General features: G+C 41.5%; 1 protein-coding gene across 9 annotated transcripts in view; it reads left to right on the forward strand.

Annotated features, from left to right (window-relative positions):
- znf536 (zinc finger protein 536) overlaps positions 1-24,669 on the forward strand; it is a 170,757-nt gene that overhangs the window by 107,357 nt on the left and 38,731 nt on the right. For all 9 annotated transcript variants that reach the window (XM_043245025.1, XM_043245028.1, XM_043245026.1 and 6 more), the window contains 2 exons: positions 7,896-8,054; positions 13,730-15,433. In XM_043245025.1, coding sequence (XP_043100960.1) covers positions 7,896-8,054; positions 13,730-15,433 — 1,863 coding nt within the window. The remainder of the gene's footprint in view (positions 1-7,895; positions 8,055-13,729; positions 15,434-24,669) is intronic.

The raw sequence follows: 24,669 nt of genomic DNA on the forward strand, positions 1-24,669 counted from the left end.
TTGTGCATTTTAACAGAAATGATAAATATGCTCATCGTAGATATGTATTGAAGTGATGCAACTAATTTATTTTTGAAAAGTTAGTGTCGGAAGAAAAAAAGAAAGAAAAAAAAAAAGCAGCACATACTTGACCCTGTTAATATCAGTCTTGCTCCACAGTCAATCTTCCAACATTTCTCATCCTGCCTGGATGTTTGTAGATATTTTTTGTTCTAAAATTACTCTATCAGACTTCATTCAGACATCTCACTCAGATTAATGTGGGTTAAATAAAAGATGTCCAATGCTATTTTTGATGGATGATGTAACCTTGAGGGGGAGGGACAGTTTTAAAGCTTCTCTGCCCAGCTTTCAGCATCTTGAAATGTATTCTGATGGAGTTGCTCAGTCATGAGACTCTCCTGTGTTTAGGGCGGCATGATAAATCTTTTTATTTCATTTTCCAAGACACTGGACAAGTGCATATAAGAGTAAAACCGGGGATGTCCTTGACCGCACAATTTATAGTCCATGTGGCTGAGGCGAAAAAGCCACGTTTTACAGTTCCTGTCAAGACGCAGGTTTTTGGTTAAGGCGATACGTGAGGATGGCAAGAGCCGTTAATGTTGTCCTGCGTGTAATTCATCATCTTCACATTATAGTGTCAGTCTTTGTGGATGTCTAGTTTGGTAATGTTGTTATTGATCAGACCATCCATATGGTAATTTCCCTAATATCTTCAAGTACATCAGTATTGTTTTAATTCTCATTAATGAAAGCGATAGAGGAATGGCTTTTCAAAGCTCATGGCTTTAGAGGGATGCTAATGGATTTAGAAGGTGCTGTAAAGGGATGTGTAAGTCAGCTTTATGATTGCCTGGTGTACTTGTTGTTGATTTGGTCGGGTGGAAAAATGAATAGGAAATCAATGTCAGGCGAGAAGGGTTTTTTTTCCACCCTGAAAGAGTTTTAAAGGTACAGCGCCGTGCTTACAGTAAGTAATGCATGAAATTCTGTTTAGCTCAACAACAGTCTGTTTCTTTCTTTTTTTTGTCAAAAAAGGCTTTTAGAAATAGTAACTTCGAAATCCCAAATATTAACTGCAACGTGTTACTTTTTTTTTCTTGTGTGCAGAAGAAAAAATGCCTCTGTCAATGGGGTCCAAACATTGAGTTTTTTTTCTTTTTTCAAAAAAGCATCATGTGAGGGTGAGTAAAAAACAAAGTTTACATTTGAGGATGAACCGTCCCTTTAAGATCGCATTGCATGAATTCTGCATTGTACTGTCCTCATTCTCACGGTTTAACCATAGAGAACGCAGTAGCCCTGAACAGACAGCATCCACCCAGGCTTCACTAATGATAAAGTTGCCCATTTTACACACAAAAAAAAAGAAAAAAAGAAAAGTGGGCGCCCAATGAATATTTACCACGATTAAGAGCAGCCAGCCTAACTGAAGTGGGGCTTGTAATAAGATGCCCACCCTCAGGGCCCTCGCAAGCTCACTATGGCTTCTGATCATGGCAGAACGTCTCCTCTCATGCGTCAGGCCAGCAGTGGTCACGGCGGTCCCTCTCCGATCCTCCGCATGCTGTGATCACCTTGCAGAATAATAAAGTTAGTGAGACCTCACTGCCTCCTCAGCAGCCCGGGTTTCACTTTCTTTTCAGTGCGTATTTATTAATTTATTTATCTTAATTTTCTTTTCTTTCGTTCTTTTTTTTTTCCCTCGTTTTTTTTAATTTGCTGCTCTTTGAAGCCTGAAAGCAACTCGAGAGGAGCAAACAAAGATGGGCGAGTGCCAGGCGGAAACTTATGGCACCATTCCTGTTCCCTCAGCTCGACAGAGGCATAGCCTTTAAAGAGGGAGAGGCGCACCTTCTGTCACTGATGGTGGGAGGGAAAGAGAGATAGAGAGGAAAAGAGAGAGAGAGAGAAGGAGGGAGAGGGTTTCTCCAGTCAAGAGTGCTGTCAATGTGGCTCATTTGCACAATTCTGCCACTTTCACCTCCCTGACCTCCTGAGACTCTATCGTGTTGCTGTGTTGGTGCGTGATGCTCGGTGTTTGTGAAGGGCACGTCTTCAAGAACCCGAGACGCACTCATCAGATTTCAGTTGTGACGGAGCCGCGCGTGACTTGGCCGAGATCCTAGATTCATGTCGAATTTCTTGTGCTTTATGTCGCCCATTAAACTATTGAACTATTGATGTTATTGGTGGAGAGGATTTAGTCAAGCATGTTAAGTCGAGGAAGGTTTCTAACTTCTTACAGTCGGAGGGAGAATACTTAAAGCTTAATTTCACCTGACCCTTCCGCCAGCAGGCATAACAAATGTGCTCTAAAAAAGAGAGAGAGAAAGAGAGAGAGCGAGAGGGAGAGAGAGAAATGCAGTGTTCTGTTCACAAAGCAGAAAAAGGACAATCTTTCCTCCTCCTCTTGTAATCCTACTTTCACTCAGGCTGCCGCTAATAAATATAAATGTTTGTGATTAGCATCACGGCGGCACAGGTGCATGTTTGTTGCGAGGAGAGGCATGTTCATTAATTTTCAGCGATGAAAAGTGCACTGCGCCATAAACACAGAGTCCAAAAACGCATGGGCTGATAAATGAACGCACAGATTGTTAATGTACCATTGTATGGCTGAGCCTCCACAAGCTTTAAAAAAAAAACACAGGGCCCTCTTGCCAAATCAGTGCTAGCTGGAGGTAATGTGCTAGCGGCCCCCTTTTTCATGGTCCAGATTACAGAGAATGGAGCTTTGAAACTGCGTTTTGTGTGCCTGAGTGTGTGTGATTATACTTACACATAGGATATAGTAAGGATTATATAGACAACAACATAGCCTCCCCCTACACTCGCCTCCCCATCTGATCTTTCACCGCCATGTGGGCAGTAATTAGTTTTTTGTGTGTGTTTTTTTAGACTGATATTTAGTTTGGCTCTTTACTGTGTGGATGGATGCTTAGATGGATAACCTGTTATCTGGTTTGGCATTTGCTAACAAGCAGAACTAAATTTAGTTGGTTGAACATGTAATATTTACTCACGTAAATGCGTATTTACTATACCTAAAAATACTATGTAAAAATGCACAGAGATAAAGAGAATTACAACATTTATGGGGAACACGAAAACATTTCCAGAGCAAGGCTGTTTGTGTTTAACTACAACTGTTTTAAAAAAAACGACAGCGCTCGGAGCGAGAAAATGCTGCTTTTCTACAGCCCGAGAAAAAAAACAGAATCTGCTGAAAATGGGTTGTTTTTCAGTCACAGCAAAAATGTTTTATTAGGGGACCGCCGAACACCTGCCTTAAAATGTCGTTTCAACATCTCCCGAATGCCATTTTGCTTAATTGACTTGGAAATGGCCCAAATGTATTGCTGAATGCAGTCTAATTAATATTAATAATAAATGCCATTATTAACATCAAAGAACATCTGGTGCCCCTGTTTACCCACATGCCTTATATGTAGCACATTTTGCGGCTGTTTCATCTCACAAACAGAAAGGGGGTAAACACTTTTTGAATTTAGTGTTTATTTATTTATTTATTTATTTAAATTCTAGTTTGCCTCCGTGAATTTATTACCTCATTGACACGCAGGTCAGCGCGTGCCGCCTGCGAGCGATAGGGCTTGCTCTCACGTCCAGTGAATCTTACAAACATTTGGACAGTTTTTTTTTTTTATTATTCTCCCCTCTGTATTCATGGGCAGGACTTGCGGTGGTACCACAGAGGGTTGGGGGTCCCTGGTGTACTCCTAAAAAAAAAAATAAATAAATAACTGCTTGTGCGAGCATCTGTGCCAAGGGGCTGCATTAGGAGTTTTAGCCACCATAAATCAGCAGGCTAAATAACTTTAATCTAAAATTTCATTAAGTAGTCCTTGTCAGGTAGTAAAAGGAGGGGATAATGCAGTGGTGTTTAATGATAATTGGTGTTTGGTTAATAAATTCTGCGAGTTCCGATTACTTTCTAGCAGTCGACGGAATGCTAGCCTCAGCAGTGTAACTAAACCTCAAATTGATTAACTCGCCTGAACCAGACTGTTCACAAAGATGGCACCGGTCCAAATCAAAAAAGAGAGAGTGCAGTGTGCGCATCAGCCGGATGGTGTTGTGTTGCTCCAGCGTAAGGAAATCAGCTCCCCCCGGGCGCATTTTTAAAAGCCTAATGCCTTTCAAATGATGTCATCACATTTTACCTTCTCTCTCTCTCTCTCTCTCTCTCTCTCTCTCTTTGCTTTTTACTATCTAAATCCAAATGTTTCTCGCACATTTTCCTCGGGTGCTACAGAGGAAGGAAGGTCAATGACTGACTGTGGCACGTGACACATTATTCTAATGGATAGGGGAGACATCTTGTGTTTTTATGATTGCTTCTTTTCTCTTTTTTCCCCCTCTGAAAGTGATATGCGAGTAATCAGAACCACAGACTGATTTAGAGTGGAAGTGTGATTGTGAGAGATCCATTAAAGGTGTGTGTGTGTGTGTGGGGGTTGTCATAGTGGGCCTTTGTTGTTGTTTCTTTTTTATTAGTGGGAACAGGGTGTGGTCCATCTGGAGAGATTTGAGAGGTTGTGCACACATTTAATATCACTGGGACAAACATATTTTCCTTTACCTCCTTTTTATAGACACACACACACACACACACACAGCAACTTAGCAGCTTCCATAATCGTGTGTGTATGTTAAAGAGACCGAGCAGACAGCAGGGTGAGCGACACACCTCCTCCCAGATGGCTTTTCCCAGTGGCCTCCTGTCCGCTTCCAGTCTATTGTTCTGGCATGTTCTATAACGCCGGCCCAGTAAATCGCTCTTAAAACACCTTACATACACGTATGTGCCATTATCCGCCACGGTTTGTTGCGACAAACTCAATGGACAATGAGATATGGATATTGATATGTCGTGTCACGCTCTCAGAGATGCTCTTTATTATTGGTTACGGCAGCAAAAACCTCATAAGCGAATCCAGTGGTCGATGAAATATTTATGGAGATGGAGATGATTGATACCAGCGTAGTTTCAATAAGCAAGTTAATCATAAATTACAGATGTAACTTCATTATCCCCGTGTCTAATTAGTCAGACTGTAAACATCTATAAAAGAACACTGTAGCATTTCATAATGTTTTGCTGTATTGTCTAGGCCCCTGGACTAAAGAGTTATTGTTTTCAGGCTTAACAGGATAATATATGAAGGCCGTGGCTCGCTCATGACAACCGTTTTAATGGTGTGTCTCTTACAGATTTTTCTTTTGCATAAAAAAGGGCTGAGAAATGGAAAATCAATATGCAGAAAATAGTTATAGGTGGTGGGTTATCGAGAATCTCTCTGTTCCAGACACCCTGGGCCGAGAGATGATGCGTAATATATGGGGTGACCTTCAAATGTCATAAATGTGTTGTGCAATAAACTGTCAATATTTGTGGTTATTTGGTGCAGGATGACTTTTACAGTAATTGGAACAGCCGTATTAAAAGCTGGGGAGCAGTCAGCTGATTAAAGACGGCCCTGCTGGCCTGTTTGTGTGTGTGTGTGTGTGTGTGTGTGTGTGTGTGTGTGTGTGCAGAGAGAGAGCGAGAGAAACGGCAAGAGATGAAAGAACAGTATTACCTGTAAAGGCTTTGTATGCTCATGTATCTGTCTGTCTGATGTTCTAGTATGTAAGTAAGAATGAGAGTGACATGACTGATGGTTTACCTTAAAATCTGAATCTAAAGGAACGTTTAGTATTGTGTGAGTAATGATTGCCACATTCACACTTACATATACAATAAATGTGTGTGTGGTTGTGGGACAATAATGTTCTCTCTTTTCGCTAAAAGCTTGTAAAATTCGCCAATAGGAGCAATATTTGTAAGTGTCTGGGTACCAGGCTAAAGTGGGTCAGAGTCAGTGTTTGTGTTTGTTTCGTTTTGAGTATATGTTTGGGTCAGAAAATGGGGGCACACATCACAATGTAACGCGTGTAGGCAAAACGGAGGCAGCAAATTGCGGGAATGTGATCAGTCACAAGAGAGAAGGAGATGCTGACTTCACTCTTTCTTTTTTAACTTCTCAAATCTCATTTGATTCTTAAAAGAGGGTAGAGAAATGAGGAGGAAAAAAAGCGAGGAAAGAAAGAAAGATTACTCGTACAAAAGCTTTTGATTGAGGCAAATGGTTGCTAAAGTGGGTTGCGCCATTCAGACGACGTCTCTCCCTACACACACACCGTATCATGTGTAGGCACAGAAATAAGAAAGCATTTACAAACCTTTTTTTGCACTGTGGCTGGTCACACGTTTACAAACCGTCTTGAGCTGAAGTTAAGGCACAAAGCCAATTGCTGTTACAGTGGTAAATGTGTTTTTTGCGGGTCAGAATATGTGCATATGGGGAATTTTCCCTCTCTTAATTATAAAACACAGTTTTTGATTTTTAACAGAAGCATTTTTTCCCCCTAACTTTTAGAGAGGAATTTATGAATAGTTCAATTGCCCAGTTGAACACCACAACCCATGCACTGCTTAAAACATGTGCAACAGTTTTAACAGAAAGTGTTGTAGGTATTTGTAGGCATTTATTATTAGTAAGAATAATAATAATGAAAAAATATACATTATTAAAAGACCTGACCTGTCCACATATGTTGGATTTAACAGCAAACATCAGCTTTTTAATTCCACACACACATTTTGGTTTTTGTGGTTCATGGGGACTCTCCATAGGCGTAATGGAAACTACAGGCATAGATTTAAAAAAAAAAAGACCTCTGTCATTAAACAACTGTGTGTTCCTGTAAACCACAAAAAACAGTACACACACACACACACACACACACATATATGGGTGTTTAAATAGAATACAATTTAAAGTAAAAAATACAATAAAATGCTAAATAAAATATCAAATAAAAAATAAGGTCCCACTTTAAATTAATGACCTTAACTAATAGGTGTACAATGTACTTGTGGTGTTCATGTTGTGTTGCAAATACTTTTGCTGCTATCGAGGCGGTGTATGAGTAAGGTTAAAGTCTAAGGGATTGGTCAAAGTGTAATCACATGCAGGTTTTTTTTTTTTTTTTTAAGTATAAGTACAATGTAATAACATGTAATAATTTCAATTAACACAATAAGTGCATTGTACCAAATGATTCATATAAATGTAAGTACATCAAATAGAATAATAAAATAGCATGTGGTAGGCAACACATGTGTTAGGCAACTGTAACTTCTCAAAGACCTGACCTGGTCTTGTGTCACATTAACTTCTCTGGAGTGTCAAACGCTTCACACAATATGAGATCCCCCTGTAACTCACCATGGTGTAACACTGCTGACATCTCACATATAAGCATAGTGACTAATTATCTCCAAGTGCGGACTTGTTGACACTCTTAGACGTTATTGGTGTGACAATTGCTCAATCAGAGCGGCCCTTCGTTATCACCGTTTCCCATCAAGCTCCCTGCCGACGTCACCTGTCAAAACCAGGGCGCAACGGTGAAACGAAGACCCTGTTGCTGACATGGCTGTTTTTTAATTTTTTTCCCCCGCTGTATTGTTCATTTCAACACAATCTGCCATATGCTTCCCACTACAGATGATGAGAGGCTGGATAAAACGTTGGGACGTGAGTGTACTTGGGTGGGGGTCGGGGTGATATCTCTAAAGAAAGCTTCTGAACTGTCAGCGTTCTGTCAGGTTGCGGAGGGTGGGGAGGGGGAAAGTGGTGCACATGAACTCATTGATGTGTTTGACTTTGTGTGGCGTTAGCAGATTTGGGTGGCAAAAGCTGAAAGGATGGAGAACAACAGAAGAAACAAGACAGGAAAACCTCTCTGGCATGCGGCCGGTTTGAAGTGAAACAGAACAGTCTGTGAATTATGTCTCTCTCTGGTTCTATGTTTCTTAGATGTCGGGGAAGAGATGGCGAAACCTGTGAGTGCTGTCCAGCCCCCAACTACTCAGCACCGGGAACGGAGCGTGGGTTCAAGCATGAAGGACTGCCCCTACTGTGGCAAATCTTTCCGCACCTCCCACCATTTGAAGGTCCATCTAAGAATACATACAGGTGAGTGAGAAGTCCAAGAAGCAAATTGTAGGCATTTGCATTCATTTGACACACACACACACATATACAGTATATATGCACATTTTACACAGCCCAATTTAAAAACTCTGAGCCCATAAATGAACTTCAGGTATGTGAGGCAGGATGCCCCGGCCCAGCAGAGTAATGATGTGAGCAGTGCTGGTCCAGTGGCTGTCAGGAGACCCTGCTGTTCCACCCAAGAGCAAGGCTGAGGCTCACTAGCAGGCACAGCTGGCCTAGTTAACATGCAGGATAACCAGGATAAGCACTCAGAGGTCACCTTAGATTCAGCACACTGCTGTCTCTGTTTATGTGTACGAGGTTGTAAACAGTGACAGCATTTTAATATGCAAATTATTATTAGTAGTATATTATATGTTTTGTTGTTGTCATTAATATTAGTAGTATTAGTAAGTGATGTTGTTGTAATTTTTTTAAACAACGATAAAAGGCTAATGCTTCCATAAACATATTTTAGTTATGTATTTACATATGGGTAGTTGACAAATAAAAATTTAACTATGATATGACAAAAAAAAAAATAGTAGTAATTAGGGATCTATAGCAATTTATATATAATATATATTAATAATATTATATATACTTAATTTTAAGCCATTTTATTCAAGTTTTCTGTTAAAAAATGATAATTATATCTAAATACATTGGGCTAGACCTCTGAAAGTAATTTTTTATGGGTCAGATCAGAAATACCTGCACATGTTCACAGTGAAGCTTCAGTCATAAAAAGGACAGACATAAAAATAGAAAGAAGGGAGAGAGAGAGAGTAAGAAAGAGAAAAAGAAGCAAACGGCTTTCTATATTCAGCAAATAATGTAAGTCCAATCCTGCTTCTTTCTTAACTGTAAATGGAAATCATTTGCAGCTCAGAGAATCGATGGTTGTTATTTTTTTTGGTATGTGCATACAAGGAAGAGCGGAGACCACCCAGATGGTATTTGTCCCACTTAATAAGAAGCACATAGCTGCGCTATTCTGGAGCATTAAGGTTGATTATAAGGCATGCTTAACAATGGAGCTGATGTGTAACTCTTTCAGCCTGCAGTATTTTCATCGCAACAGAAGCGCATGAAATACTATTACTTTTCAATACAGTACTCATATGAAGTCTGCAGAACTGTGTCATCTGCATTTGTTATTATCTAATATGGACTGGGAGGAAGTTGGCAAGTGATTTTCCTTGAAATGGCTTTAAGTAGGAAATATGATTATTATTATTATTTTTTTTTATAAAAGTATTTTAATTTAAAATGTTATGCAGCATATAGCTAGATAATATCACACGTACGAGAGTGTCAAATGTATGTTTAAACAGAGAGGTTAAGGCTTTAGACAGGCTGGTTATATGCTCCTAGCAGGCGAGCAGCGGATGGAGTGGGGAAATATGTTTCTAGCTGAGGGAGGTTGAGTTATGCCTGCTCAGAGCAGGGGGTAAGGGTCCCCAGTAGGGCCGTATTTCAGCCGAGAGGAAACAGAGGCCCTCGTCCCAAGCCTCCGTTAACTCACTCACTCACTCAGCTTGCTGGGATGGCCCACGTGTATGCGGTGTGGCCCGAGCGCGTTTACACGCGGACGCTTTGCTTTCTGTCGATGCAGCAATTTACACTGGCCCTGATGTACTTGCAAGATGTGTGACTCTTTGCTGATCGGTTATAGGTTTGTCATAAAGATTCCCGGCTGACAGATATCGGAGATACGGCGCAGATCTCGGTCTAGCTCTGCTGGAATAATTTACAGGAACAACAGACCCTTCCAATCAGGCTGAAACTATGCCGTTGACATTAAACAAATATCCTGCCCTGATTTAAAGCAATCAGACATGCGGATGACACAAAGCGGGCCTCAATCCCGATGCCGTTATCCCATCACAATGGCGTTGCTTACCGAGGAGGCCAGGGCATTGTGCGACACAATGTTAGATTAATGACTCTCTAACGTCGGCTTGAAAGGAATGAAGTGAATTTAAATTTCTCCAAAAGTTAAAGAGCTAATGTTACAGTATTAATTTCCTCTCCAACAGTGAGCGGGAAAATATCCATTAGTGAAATTAAGCACAGTTTTCTAGGTAGCTAACATTGTGCAGCGTATAGTGTGGGGCCACAGCTAATGAACACTGCAGTGGGTGATATTTCATTATACAAATTAATGCTCACATTTTAATGGGAAAGTCACATAATGAATCTAGGCTTCAGTGACAGCAATTAGAGACACAGATTGTCCCCTTCTGGACAAGGCAGTATTTAGCAGTAAGCAGCTGTAGATAAAAAATAAAAAGGTCCTTGCTCCTGACAATGGCTACGCATAACTTGAGGCTATAGGAGAAACGACACGCCAGACGAATCACCTTTGTTTGAAGAGAGACAGAGGACAGACAGGCATCGGCCGTGTGAGTTCACCTTGGTGATTGGGAGCCATTACGCATCTTGAGCGAGACTTGGACCGGGCCGAGGAGATCTGGCTCACACGGCTGGATGGAAGTTTATGGTTGTTTCGAACAACATTTTGAGGTTTCTTTTGAAGAGGGAGAAGCAGCCATTAAACTCAGGTCTGTGGTCAGTCGCTACTGTTCCAAACCATAAGCATTGTAAATTACAAAGGTCACCCAGCAGACTACCAGTAGAAAATCTGACCGTATCGCCTGGTGCGTGGTTTGCGGTTTTGTTTCGTTCATATTTGTTTAATTTTGTTTTCATTTTCTATGGTAGTGCTTATTTGCTTACTACATGGTAAGTTAGTCCTCTAAAAGTATTTAAGATGAATGGAAGGGTTGAAGTAATGGGCCATACAGTAAAGGGTAATTTAAAATGTAAATAGAAGTTGTGGGTACTACGTGTAGGGCTTGAGAACTCGAACACCTTGACATTCTTGTTTCTACATTTGGCGTAGATAAAGCATAGCTTAAGGAAGAAAAAAAACACATCTATTTTTCCAGTGCAGTCAATCTCTCTCTCTCTCTCTCTCTCTCTCTCTCTCTCTCTCTCTCTCTCTCTCTCTCTCTCTCTCTCTCTCTCTCTCTCTCTCTCTCTTTTTCTATCCCCCTGTGGAATGCAGGCTGTCTTTTCACCATTCTGTAAAGCCATATGGAAATTCATCTTAAAGTATGTCATATCTATTAACTATTTTAATTGCCCTTCTGTAAAGGCTGTGGGTGTTTATTCTGAACTGTTACTATGGAGTCATGACAAATCACACAAATCCATATGAAATTAGTTTGCGCTGGACTTCTTCAAGTGTTGAGACTGAAAGCATTCTGTTAGAAGTAAACTTGCGAAATGATAATGGATATGTACTACTCACAGTGAGAGGTCTCTGTAATTTATATAAAGCCTGTCACACTATACCAGATGGCAATTTGATATGTATTTTTTCCTCCCTATTTTTATTAACACAGTCCATCAGCCATAAAAGTGAGCATTGGAAACTTTTTTGGGAGTTTTGCACTCTCTCATTTCAAAAGATGAAAAATAATCATCTCTTTACCTCTCTGCCTTGGCGATCCATTTTGTTTCCCTGAGGTTGTGTTGTTTGTGTGGATATCAATTAAAAGTGGATTAACGGGTACATAATGACCTTTAGCAGTAAATTGTGTGTAATGTTGCAAGGCAGGATACAGTATATTCCCCAGATGTCACACGTGCCCCTGACGTATGATGGAGCAGATGTCTTACTGAGCCCAAATGGTGCACAAAGAACATGCCACATGCACAGAGACTTACAGAGGCACTTGAACACACACTCACAAAAACATACAACCAGCAAACAAAAACTATGCATACATAAACAATGATCTGTATATGCATAATAATCAATTGGCCTGAATTAATTTTTGCATAATTTATTAGCGTAATATTTGTCCTAATACGTTTTTTTTTAAAGTAAAAATAAATTGAAATGTTATTAGTATATTCATAAGCAGACGCGCAAGATGGGGTGGAGAAAAGCAGATCACTCTAATTGTACTCTAATTTTGGGTACAGAATATCATTCCTTCCAGTTAAAGGAACTGAAAATGATCATTTGCATCAAGGACGTTTCCTTATTGAATCACACCAAGCCTCTGTTATCCTGCTCAGAGGATAAGCACTTATTGGGTTAAAAGCTCATCTTGCATGATGTCTTTTGAATATGCGCTTCAAACACTCTTGTGTAAAAGAACAAAAGACCCCTTTATTTCTTTCTTTTTTTCCCTCACCCTCTCTCTTGCCCTTCACTCTATGTCCCTCTGTATATTTGTTCCTTATCAATATAGTATTGAGTTTATGTTTGCGATCCTTTATTTAGGAAGCTGTGCAGTGGGTCTGCAGATCTTCCATTCTTTTTCTGGAATGGCGCCCTCCAAATAATGATAAATTACTTGAGCACTATGCCATTTGCTAATTATATCCATGATTTACTACAGAGCCAGACTTAAATCATTCAATTCAGTCTTGCGTAACAATGCAACATTTTTTCTGGGTTAAAAAATGTTTTCCATGTGTATAATCTAAGCGTTTATAGCCACGCACACACACATCGACAAACATGCTTTTATTTTCATTTTCCCATATCTCTCGAAACTCCCTCTCTCACTGTCTTTTTTTTCCCCACCTCGCACGTCATCATTTAATTCCTGAAACATTACGGGGTCTCAAAAATCAAGCCTTGCATTTAGTTTATTGCTTATTGATCTTATAAATCTAGCTTTCATTCCAAGCCTATTCTAATTGTTGTCAGAAAGTATTTTATATCGATATTGATCGGATCATGCAAATGCAATTTAGACTTCTTTCTACTCCCTTTTTGCTTTTAACAAGAATTCTTGTACATTTGCATGTGTTTCTAAACTGCCTGCATGCCTTTTTTTACAGTACATTTCATGCTGGTTAACATTTTGTAATCCACAGTGTGAGGCTGCCTTATGAGGAATGTTCATGTGCACCACATATGGTGTGTTTATATCATTTAGACTATCTTCACTCTCAAATGAGGCCCTTTTATTGGGTGCATTTTGGACTGAGGGGTCACAGTTGTCCTCCGGGGGGAATAAAGAGCTTCTGTGTGGCTTGATTTATCCTCACAATGATAAACTGCAAATAGAGAATGTCCACAGAACAGCTCCACCACCAAGGTAGAGGCTTGACAGCAGACAAGGCCAGGAGAGAGACAGAAAGTGAGGGAGCGAAAGACAGCAGCAACCAGCAGCACCACAAGCCTGCAGTTCCCCATGTGAACAGAGATAACATCCAGACAGTTTTGTTGTCAGTTGAAAATATGATCTCTGTAGTGGACTGAAGGCACCATATGGTGATATGTTTTTTATGGCGCTGACGTGAGTGATGGCTCACTCCTAGGATCTGGATTGAGCTGGATCGACCCGTATTGAAACTCCTCCCTCCTCTCAAAAAGGCTGATGGACTGTTTACTAAGTGATAAATGTGGTCGAACACTGCAGAATGTGAGATTTAGAGAGGCTTGACGTAATCCCTGACATGATTCCTGTCAAATATTTACATGTTGTTTTTCTTTTTGCTCATCTTCTGACAGGTGGAACAAGCCCAGGGTTCCTGCTGAGCTTGTTGGCACCTTTATTATTACTGCTGTACTGACATCAGCTCCTGTCTGTCTTTGTTTCTTTCTATCACTCTCACTGTAGGTGAAAAGCCCTACAGGTGCCCTCATTGTGACTATGCAGGCACTCAATCAGCTTCTCTGAAGTACCACCTGGAGCGCCATCACCGCGAGCGACAGAATGGAAGTGGCCCCTCAGCCAACCATCCTCCATCTTCTGAGCACAAGGATGACCACGCCAAGAACAGCAGTAGCAGTGGGGTCTTTGCTCGCCCTGATGTCCTTCGCGGGGTCTTCAAAGGGGTGATGCCCTCTGGTCTTGACTTCAGAGGGGGTCAGATGCTTCCACACCAGTGGGTACCACCAGGAATGCTCTCACCAAGAGACAGAGACCGTGAAAGGGAACGCGATCGCCACGGGCCAGGGTCAGAGCCCACCTCGGAGAGCATGAAAAGTCCTGAGGGGCCAGTCTCTGCAGGGGACAGTCCTGCCAGCTTTTCCGACCTGGGCCGAGCATACCAGAGTATGGTGGGAAATGGCGTGAACTTCCAGGGCTCCCTGCAGGCTTTCATGGACAGCTTTGTCCTCAACTCCATGAAGAAAGAAAAAGAGATGAGAGAGAGTCAGCTGCATGGCCAACACTTCAGCCAGGAGAGTGCTGAGGCCAAGACCAAAAGAGCCAGTGAGGCCAACCAGGAAGAGAACCCCACCAGTGACGTCAAACCAGCTGAGGGTGGCCGCTCCCAATATGAGCCTCTGGATTTGTCCGTTAGACCTGAAGCAGGGTCTATCCCTGGAGCCTCCATCACCATCCAGGACAACGTTGCCTGGCATGGCTGCCTCTTCTGCTCCTTCACAACTGCCTCTGTGGAGCATATGGCCCTCCACCTGCAAGCCAATCACCTGGGCAAAGGCAAGTGTGGCCCAGGAAAAGATGCTAAGGAGCACCTCCTCGGAGAGCCTTCCCATGCAGGAAAAGCTACTGGCTTGGTTCCACCACCACCAAGCCTTCTTCATCACCATGAGGGAGCCCCGTCCAGGGACAGAGAGACTGAGTCTGGGGAGCTGAAGGGACAAGCAGGCTGGTCCAACCATCTGGAGCAGCCCCCGCACGGAGCCTCCATGGGCACGTTCTCCAGTGACTTCTACAAGCCCTTTGGTCCTGTGTATGATGGCTCTGCTAGAGGGCCTGTTGGATTCCTGGACCAGCAGCAAATTCAGCCAAGTGATATGGGTGGTCAGGGCCCCCTGGACGACCTATCCGACAAGGCATCCTGCAGCGAAATAGAGGCGTCTGAAGAACATGGCGGCCAGTCTGAAGAAGAAGAAGTCAGTCGTGACAAATCATTGCCTAATCCCGCTGCTAATGAGAGGCATATGCGTTCTGATGATGAAGAGGAGGCAGAGGAAGAGGAAGAGATGGAGATGGGTGACGCTGAGGAGGAGGACCGTGGATCCATGCAAATGCTTCCTGAATCACCATTGTCAGGGAAGGACATCCAAAGATGCAAGCTGACTATGGGCCCCCAAAGCTCTGGCCTTTCCCCTCCTCAGCCTCCCACCACTGAGAAGCAGTGGCAGCAGACAGGCCTCGGTCTTCTCTCCCCAAGTGGTGGTCCTCCTGGCCTAGTAAAGCCTGATCAGGCCCACCTGGAGCATCAGATGAACATGCTATCGGTCCTGCGGGCCTACAGTTCAGAGAACCTCGCAGCCTTCAACGGAGGCCTTGGCGGCGGCTCCAATGGAGGAGGCAGTGGCACCAGCAGCATGAAAAGAAATGACCCCTCTGGTGAGTATGACAACATAAAGCCCTGTTTTAGTGTCATAAATCCATGAACAGTGACTTACTGTTATACATACACACTCTCAGACAAGTAAACACATGGTATACACTGCATTATGAGCAACACATCATCACTAGAGCATCTACTATTTCTTATTTGTGAAGCAATTACACATTGAGACATTTGTTCAATGCTTCCCTCATTGGTCAGAGCTGCACCAATACACAAACTCTCTAAAGGAGCAAGATTTGCTTTTGAGTGATTTCAACCTTATTTCGGGCAAGTTTAGAGACCATCAGGATGACAAAGTAACATATTAATCTTTATTATATTGTCATTTTACAAGAGCTCCAGTCCCACCCTCTCTCTTTCCCTTCGCTTTCTGGGAATAAGGGTGTCTGCTTTGGAACAGACCAGGAGCTGATGGTCCCTGTGTCATCTCTAGCTCACAGAACTTAACTATCTTAGCTTTCATAACGGCCTCTCCCAAAAGCCCATTACTTTATAAGAGCCCGGGATCTATGGCCTTGTGAAAAATGATCTGTCAGCTTTCATGATTCTGCTAAGGTTACTGGTGCTCCTTGAGACTACTGTGTTTCACGCTGCCCTTTCTGAAAATTTGGTGATAAAAAGAAAAAGAGAGTAACTGTGAATGGAAAAAAAAGAGTAAATCTCTAAGAACAGAATTTGTAGTTTGGTTTGGGCAGCTGAAGTAGAGAGTAAGTGGGTGCCACAGTCTTTAGATGTCCTTTTTAAGGGAATTTCTGACAGTTGAGAGACATTCTTTTTTGCTGAATTAAAACAGTCAGGTAATAAAACGTATGTATCCTACATTTTCCTTTTGTTCTTAATATATTATTCATTAAGTAGATAACTAATTTTCAATTCTGGAGACAGACGTTCTTAGTTTGGTGCTTTACATTGGTGTTATTACTTGTACTATGCAAACACAGAGGAGCAAGGCAGACATTATTTTTTGCTCCCAGTAAAACAATCTTACTGCAAATAGGTGTAGGATTAACCAGGGGGTTTAAACTGGCACTGCAAGTATTTTTAACAGACATGTTTTATTAAGCTGCTTCATTCTCACACATCTTAATACTTATTGTTTCTTTAATTTGTAACTAGCAAATTGCTCATTGAATCCAGTTTAGTTGTGTTGTGTATTGTGCTTGAATAGTAACCACTAATTTACCATCAGTGATTTGGATGACAAAAAGTCTGTATAAGTCTCAGTTAATTTAGAAGTAGCTATTTTATTTTAAGTAGTTATTTTAATATAAGCTGTCTATAGGCTACTATATCTGGTATTTTTTTGTCCAGTGACATTTGGATCTCTGTTTCACCATAATGTTGACTACAAGTGAGTCAACAGCTAACACTCACGTCAGCTGAACTAGTCGACAATGTGAGTCAGTTATCTGGAGAAAAAAAATGGCTAACTCTCTAGACATAACCTTGGAAAAACATAAAAAGTCAAAGAGATGAACAAATATTTGTGCAGCTGTGTTGAAGAATTAAGCATCTTTCCACCATGATAGCTTGAAGTTACAAAAAAGGAACTCCATAGTTTTTACACCATCTTTCATACAAGGGGAGACAATAGAGAGAAAAGTGTCTCAAGACTGCCATGTGTTTCTCTCTCCCCCTTCAAAACGGTTTACATTAACAATTAATGGTGCTTTTGACCTTTCAATTATGGAAAATATGTCTGTCATGGAGGAACCTGTTGCATTTTTAATATTTAGAGGAGGTCATTCACTTGGCTGAAAATGAATGCTAGTTTTTTGTCATCGTAGTGAATGTATCGTATTGTAATATCCTTCTTTAATCAAAGACATTTGAAAAGTGCCCTTGTGACGTCCTCCTCTCCTGCTGCTGTGAAGAGGGACTGACCTTTAGAGATAAGGCTTTGTCTACAGAACAAAAGTTTTTTGTTTGGCATTTTTAAAGCATGACTCCATCAGTTTGTCGCTGGTGGATGCTGACGGGCAGCCGAGCGCCTCTGTATACGCTGTGACAGTGTGTGGGCATGTTTGAGTAATAAATACAGTAAAACCATTCAATGACCACAAGGAGAACTCAACAGACGGTTTATTCTTTCTTTTCTGAAGGGAATGTGTTAGTATTACCGCTGAACCTGTTCTACATACATGTGTTTGTGAGTGTGTGTGTGTATGTGTGTGTGTGTGTGAAAGAGACAGATTTCAACTCCTGAGGAAGGGAACTTTATTACAAGGCATTCTTAAGTAATATTTTTGTGTTGTTTTGCATTAAAATATGCACGTATTCTTACAAAATATGAACAAAAAAACTACAAAAAAACAGAAGAAAAAGTAATTATTATTATTCTTTTTTTTCAGTTTGAAACCCAAATAGATGTAAAATACCATACAGGAGGAACTATCCGATCTTTAAGTCTTTTGTGTTTGGGTCGCTTGTACAAAATTGAGTGCAACACATTCTGCACAATTCCTTAGGGCTTGGCATAGATGAAGCAAAAATCCCTCTGAAAATTTAATTCAGGGCAAAATATGATTATCTGAAGTGGCTTGGCATTAGGTTTGTATGCAAATAGTGCATAAATCATTAATATTTAGAAATCTCCGCTGAATATGGTATGCCTTAACATCCGGGATGGAATGAGTGAGAGTCATTTTTAAGTGACACCCTCATTATTATACCGCTTTTATAAGACATACAAACACATTTACTGTCTCTTGTATGTCAAGTATCTTACTTTCATAGTACTGTAGATTAACCCTCTACTGTATTTAAACACACTGCACATTTTCCTTCAATCACAACAAATACCAAAAAGCTAAAATTACAAGCTATTTCTTTAATAGCCTACTGAAAATAGCTGTAAATCTACTCAGATTAGCTGATTATTAAGATTATTGTAACATTATGTGTGTGGGGGGGAGGCCTGAAACACAGCATAGCACATATTAATCATGAGGTATATCTACGATTTAGCAGTTCTATCAGACACCTCAGACTGTGTTTAGTCTAGTGGATTAGCTTTGTATTGTTCACATTGCTTAATGGCCTTGTTCCATTGTGCAAGGCAGCCATTGTGTAAGTGTATCATATAATCAATACTAGGTCTGTTAGTGGCATATCTTCATCTATACATTGCACATGTCTCGAGCATTGTGTTCTTTGTCTGTCTTTCTTTTGCTCCTCTTTGTCTTCCTCTTAATTTAACAACGTATCATCACAAGCTACGTGTGTTATAATAACCACACATCAGTCCCGGTTATCTGTGGCACCTCTGCGAAATGTTGTTAAGGCCAGCAGACAGTAAAAACGTAGCCTTCAACATTTTTTAAATGTTTTCTGGTGCACTATAAGAATCGAAACGTGTCACCAGAAAAAGTGCTTTCATTTATTGTGAAGCACCACTTACAGCAAAGAAAAAAAGGACAAACGAGAGAAATGAGATTATTAGTGTCCTTTCCGTCTACCGCCATCACTCTCACCAAGCTTTTTTTTTTTCACACACTCTCTACCCTCACCCCATTTTGTTTTTGTTGTTGTTTTCATTGTCGTGGTCGTCGTAGCTTGCAGTGTAAACAGTTATCTTGATTCACCCGCCCTGTCTCCATTAGCCCTCATGAAAAATGGCCACATTTAGATCTCTCACAGGAGCAGTTTCGAGTGCATGCTTGTAGTGCAGCGCGCAGTTACCCGGCCTGTCTAAAGTGTGTGAATTTTCATCTCTAACCCTGCTTAATAGTATAAAATGTGTGTCTGTGTGCGTGTCTGAGGCCCTGGACGGTGCTTAGGAGCCCAGGTTTCAGATGTTTACTGCTAAGAGCCGTCCAGCCACCACCCACAATCCAGTTTTGCCACACAGTCAAGACATTCCTCAAGCTACGGGCAGAGAAATGAAGAGAGAGATGAACAGAACAAAAAGCCAGAGAGGATGTACGTATAGAGAGATCAGACTTGAAGGACTGCTGAAAGAAGGGGCTGCTCACCCCCAACCGTCCTAGTTCATAAGGCCATGACACCCCCTGGTGGAAAAGCAGTGAACCCTGTCCCCATTCACTCCAAACCACTCAGTGAGAATGACAGATGATCGGAGACAGAGAAAGATAGAAGGAAATAGGGACTGGGTGTATGAAAGCGGGTGAATAACTGTAAGTCAGAAAAGAGATGTATGCTTAGGAGGATTGGTTTATGTCTTTCCTTTTCTTCTTCAATGCAAATCCCTTTGGGTTTATCAATTTACAATGTGTCCTCCTTAATATGTCATGGCAGACTTACACACTCCCAAGTAAAAAAAAGGCTGCAGTTAAAGAAGACGTGTGAATGAATGTATTCTAGGAATTCCCAGTATTTTTACTTGTTTCATTTTAGCGCCTGTCTGCTAGCCTGTGTGCGTTTATGTGTGTGCATGTTAGCATGTATCTTGCCCGGCAGACAGGAGTGGGTAGTTAAATGTAAATGGTGTTTAGTCACCAGTGGCCAATTATCACTGTCAGGAGGGTGTAGGATCAGACCCTCTCTTGGGTGGATCTTGACCCCAGTCTGGTGCGGGTCAGAGAGAGTGCACTACTTTCTGTCTTCCTGTCAGCCTTAAGTTCATCTTTCCCCCCCTTCTCTAACTTTTTCGAACTTTATATGCCTCTCTACCTCTCACTCTTTCTATTGTTTTCAATCCGTCTCTCTCCAGTGAGTGTGGTAATAAAGCGCTCGTGTGAGTGTGTTGTTCTCTGACCAGGTTCTATTATGATAATTAAAAACATATGGTGCCTGCAATGCGCACAGTGAACCCACAGATGTAAAGGAACAGACGCGACTCGTGACTTTCCTTTCATACCGAGGAACATGATGACACGTCCTTACAGGCTTGCACACACATCATACTTCCATGTAACGTTTAGTATAGATCGAATCTTTCTTGTTCAGTGTAAAATTCCATTGCTCTTATTTACCCAAAAAACAAAAAATAAAGCAGCAGTTGATGTCAATGGACAACAAGTGACTAAACTTGTGATTATTAGATATATTATAATTATAAAATGTTTAAATTAGAATAATATCATACAATTTTCAAATAAAATCATAAATGTAAAAAATATACATCTGTAATGTAATTTAGTATAATAATAGTTAAAATTTCTCTCTCTCTTTCTCTCTCCCTCTCTCTTACTGTCTCTTTCTCTCTCTCTCTATCTCTACTGAGAATGACTGAATCAGAAAAAGACTGGCGACCTATTTTTGGGTCTTGACCCACCATTTGAGAACTGCTGTCAAATAATCTTGTAATAATAAAAAAAATCACAACAGGCCTGCGATTAACCAGTTAAGAATCACTGCCGTACAGTGTGCAGTTTCGAATTCATGAAATATTTTTCTTAGAAACACAATTTACTCACACACAAACACACGACTGCATGTCACCTCAATGACATGCTCGTTTACCACATAGCAATTACTACTAAGTAATTATTGCGGTTTCCTAATTTACGGACAGCTAGAACTATTAGAGATGCCGAGCGCGAATGAGAGAGAATATAACACCGAACAGACAAAACATCACTTGATTTCCCTTTTTTTTTCGCTCGCCGTTTGCCCCTGACTTTCATCTCCCTTTCGGTAAAAAGAGATCTCCACACTCAAAAAGCGGCGCGGGGATGAAACTTGGTAATTGCCAGTAATGCTGTCCTCATCAGGTGGCTAATTAACAGTAATATGGCTCGTGTTAGTCTGCTAGCTTCCACGCAGCCCCTGCGTTTGGGCGACCGCGGAGAGGCGGGAGAACCCGTCACACTCTGATGATGCGTTCGGCCCGAGGGTCGCCCGGGCCGTGTTTCATGCGCACTTAATCCCTCCCCCGGGAACGCCGAGGCCCTTTGCAAGCTTGAGCTCCTTACCGTGGAAGTTGGGGCCAGAGAATGTTACTTACGACTTAGATTCAAAAAAGACTCGGAGACGAATCATTCATCTCTGACAGATGACGTTTAACCTGTCACCGGGAGTTTAAATGCTGTCAGCCTCCGAGCGCACTGTTGTGGTACATTTAAGAGCTGTCAAACAGTCTTATTACAGAGTAAAGGTAGACTCTTGACACGACACATCAGACTCTTTCTCTGAGCCTTGTCCCACGCTTCTCCGTCTCAGAGCACACTGCCGGAGGGAAGCGCTCTCACAATGAAAGACTGCTCGCTCTCTTTCGCTCTCCTTGGAAGTCTCTGAGGTGACAGACAGTGTTGGTGCATCTCCACTCGTTCCATTGTGCGGAGTGTGATGAAGGCTCGTCGGGTGAAGGCGAGGTGCTATTTCACATGTTCAATATTACCATTTTAACTTCAACCTAGGTGAATTAGCGCCTTGTCACTCAGCAACGCAAATTCTGGTTTCAAAGAGCAATTAATTGTAAAAGCTGTTGTCAAGCCCACTGGATGGTACCTGTTGCTCTCCTCCAGCAGCTGTGCAATCTCTAAAAATATTTTTCCTGACGCTAATTTACTCCGATATCAACTTTGGCGGAGCTGAAAGCTTTTGAAAGGCCTCGTAATTTCACTCTCTTTCACTCCTGTCTCGTACCTTGCTGACGTACAGTACAGTAGGCTTCGCCGTTTCCAGCAGGGAGAAAAAGAGCGAGTGGTCGCTGAATGAAGGATCGAGTTCCAGTATGACAACAAAGGCAGAGAAATATTCAATGCTAATGACAGCAAAACAATTATGCTATTCATAATATTAGACGGAAAGAAAGATCTTGTTAGAGAAAACCTTGGGAGAAGAGAATATGAAGTGTTCTCACTGGCGCAGTAATCACGGCATGCTTCCATTATTTTTATTCCCCCGTAGCCCACTATAGTTTGCATTTAATGACAGAAACCCTTAAGCTAATACTTAATAGATTTGCTCCTAGACCCAGAGTTTTTTTTTTCCTTTTCTTTCCCCTCTCATATTTGATCTTATTTCTTTGTTTTTGTTTTGTTTTGTTTTCTCCGACTTTGTTCAATTGGAGGTATTCCTCGTAGCTGTGCTACTTGCGTTCCCCAGGTGCCCTCAGATGTGACGATCTGCTCTCAGAGGGATTGTACCGGCAGAACAACACTTCCTGCCTGCGCAAGGGCACACCTCACACACGCAGTATAATGATCATGCTTACACACAGCGTATGACATACACTCCAAACGTAATGAGAGAATATGCCCCGATTCCGGCTGGCAGGCGCTGGAGTTAAAAAAAGAAAAAAAGCACAAGTATGTCAACTTTTATTTGCTCCTTTATTCCACATCAATGGCAAACAACGCGCTAAAGTTAATAAAACAAATACAGAAAACACAGTCTGGCTGAGGCAGAGGCAACAGGGGTGTGTTTTGAGAGGTCGTGTAGCAATTACAGACGAATCTGTCGGAATCTTCCACGTACTTCTAGTTGCTGCGCGAAAGAAGAGCCAGGTCCAATAAGCCACATTTGATTTAGACTTCAAATAAACAGGGTGGAAGCAAAGTTCCTGCAAATAGAAGGAGTGGAGGAGCGACATAAAAGAAAAGCGTTGCATGAGAAATAAGCCCACATTATACCATTAGCTGTTAAAAAATGCACTTAATTCCTCTGTAGAGATGGAAATAAATCGCACGAGCTCGAGCATTGTTCCATGCAAATCCCATCGAATGGATTTAAGATGGCGTATTGTTTATTAGGGAAATATGGGGGGAGGTGGGAGAGCTGCTGTTCTAATTGCAGTAATTTAATCAGGATTAGAAAGGTTACCTGGATGAGGCGGCAGCGCAAGGACACTGATGCATGTGGAAAGTAAAAATGCACATTTCGCAACACTCATGTTGTCTTTTGCGTTAACGAATTGACGCTGCATTTTGCGCCGCCACTCTTCTGTGGATAAATAAACAGAATGTTCTATTGTTTCCCTCCCCCCCCGTCTCTCTCTCTCTCTCTCTCTCTCTCTCTCTGTCTTTCTGTGTGTGTTACTCTCTCTCTCTCTCTCTCTCTCTCTCTCTCTCTCTCCCAAGCCTTGCTAAATAGGAAGCAAAGAGAATCCATTTTAATCAGATTAATAACTTGGTTGATCACATATAACCTAATTTTCATTCAGTGCTGCCCTTGTCCGCTGAGTCATATACGGAATGACCTTTGTGTCGCCACTGCGACCATAAAGCACAGTAAGTGCCATTGTGCTGTCAAAAAAAGCTGAAGATGTTTTACATCACCGGAAAAATTTCATCTGTCATTTTTTCTACAAGCGCGATGCCCCGTCCACAAAAGGCCACCTTCCAATTGAGGGCCATTAGGTCGAGACTCAAGTTTCCTAGGGCTTGGGAGATGGGAACAACTTTCCTCCTGCATTCACAGTAATATGAATCGTCCTTTTAAAACAGATATGGTTACATATTAGTTTTGAAAGGTACAGTAACTGCCTCAGCTTTAGCTGTCTGCAACAGTAGGCCTTTTGTGTCCGCCAGAACTCAATAAGTGGCCTGTGATCCCATTTTAGCTCTCTCTCGCACACTATAACATACTGCCTGCGTGGAGAATATTGCGATTCGAGCGCGTTTGAGGCTGAATGATGGCTGATGACAGTTATGAGGCAAAGTCTGAAATCAAGCTCACCTTTTGCCTGCTTCGGTTTGTTCTCGAGTGGTGTTTCTGTTACTTTCAGAAGTTATTTTCTATTCCTTCATCAAGATAAATCTCAGCCTTGATTTACTGGTATGATTAGCAGTTTCAAAGGAAATCTGCTGAGATTTAATTATACACAGAAAGAAAAAAAAGGAGAGAGAGAGAGGGAGCGAGAGAGTCACGGACACACACACACACACACACACACACATGCATAGGCTTTCAGTCACACAGCTCCACGCACACAAACAGGAAATATGAATGAAATATTTATGAAGTGGGCTAACGACTGCATGCACCCATATGTTTCAGCCTAACAGCAGTTTACAGGCAGTTCTAATGTGATGAGTTTCCACTGAAGCAAAGAACACTGATTTACAAATTATATAGAACACAAAGAGGAAAGACAATGATAATAATTATTCATATTAATACATTTTATTAAACATTTTGCTCCAGCAGTTTTGAAAACAATTCTTGCATTTATCCGTGATAACCGCCATTATTCTTTCTTTTGATTAGTGAACGAAATTCCCTGCATTTATGTAACAAGTTCTTTGTTTCTTTGCACTTCCTTTTGAAAAACTTGTTTTGTTGTTTAATTATCAGTTCTGGAGTCGCACACCACTAGAGGATG

The sequence above is a fragment of the Puntigrus tetrazona genome, chromosome 7, assembly GCF_018831695.1.
Source record: "Puntigrus tetrazona isolate hp1 chromosome 7, ASM1883169v1, whole genome shotgun sequence".
In the NCBI taxonomy this organism is placed as follows: Eukaryota; Metazoa; Chordata; class Actinopteri; order Cypriniformes; family Cyprinidae; genus Puntigrus; species Puntigrus tetrazona.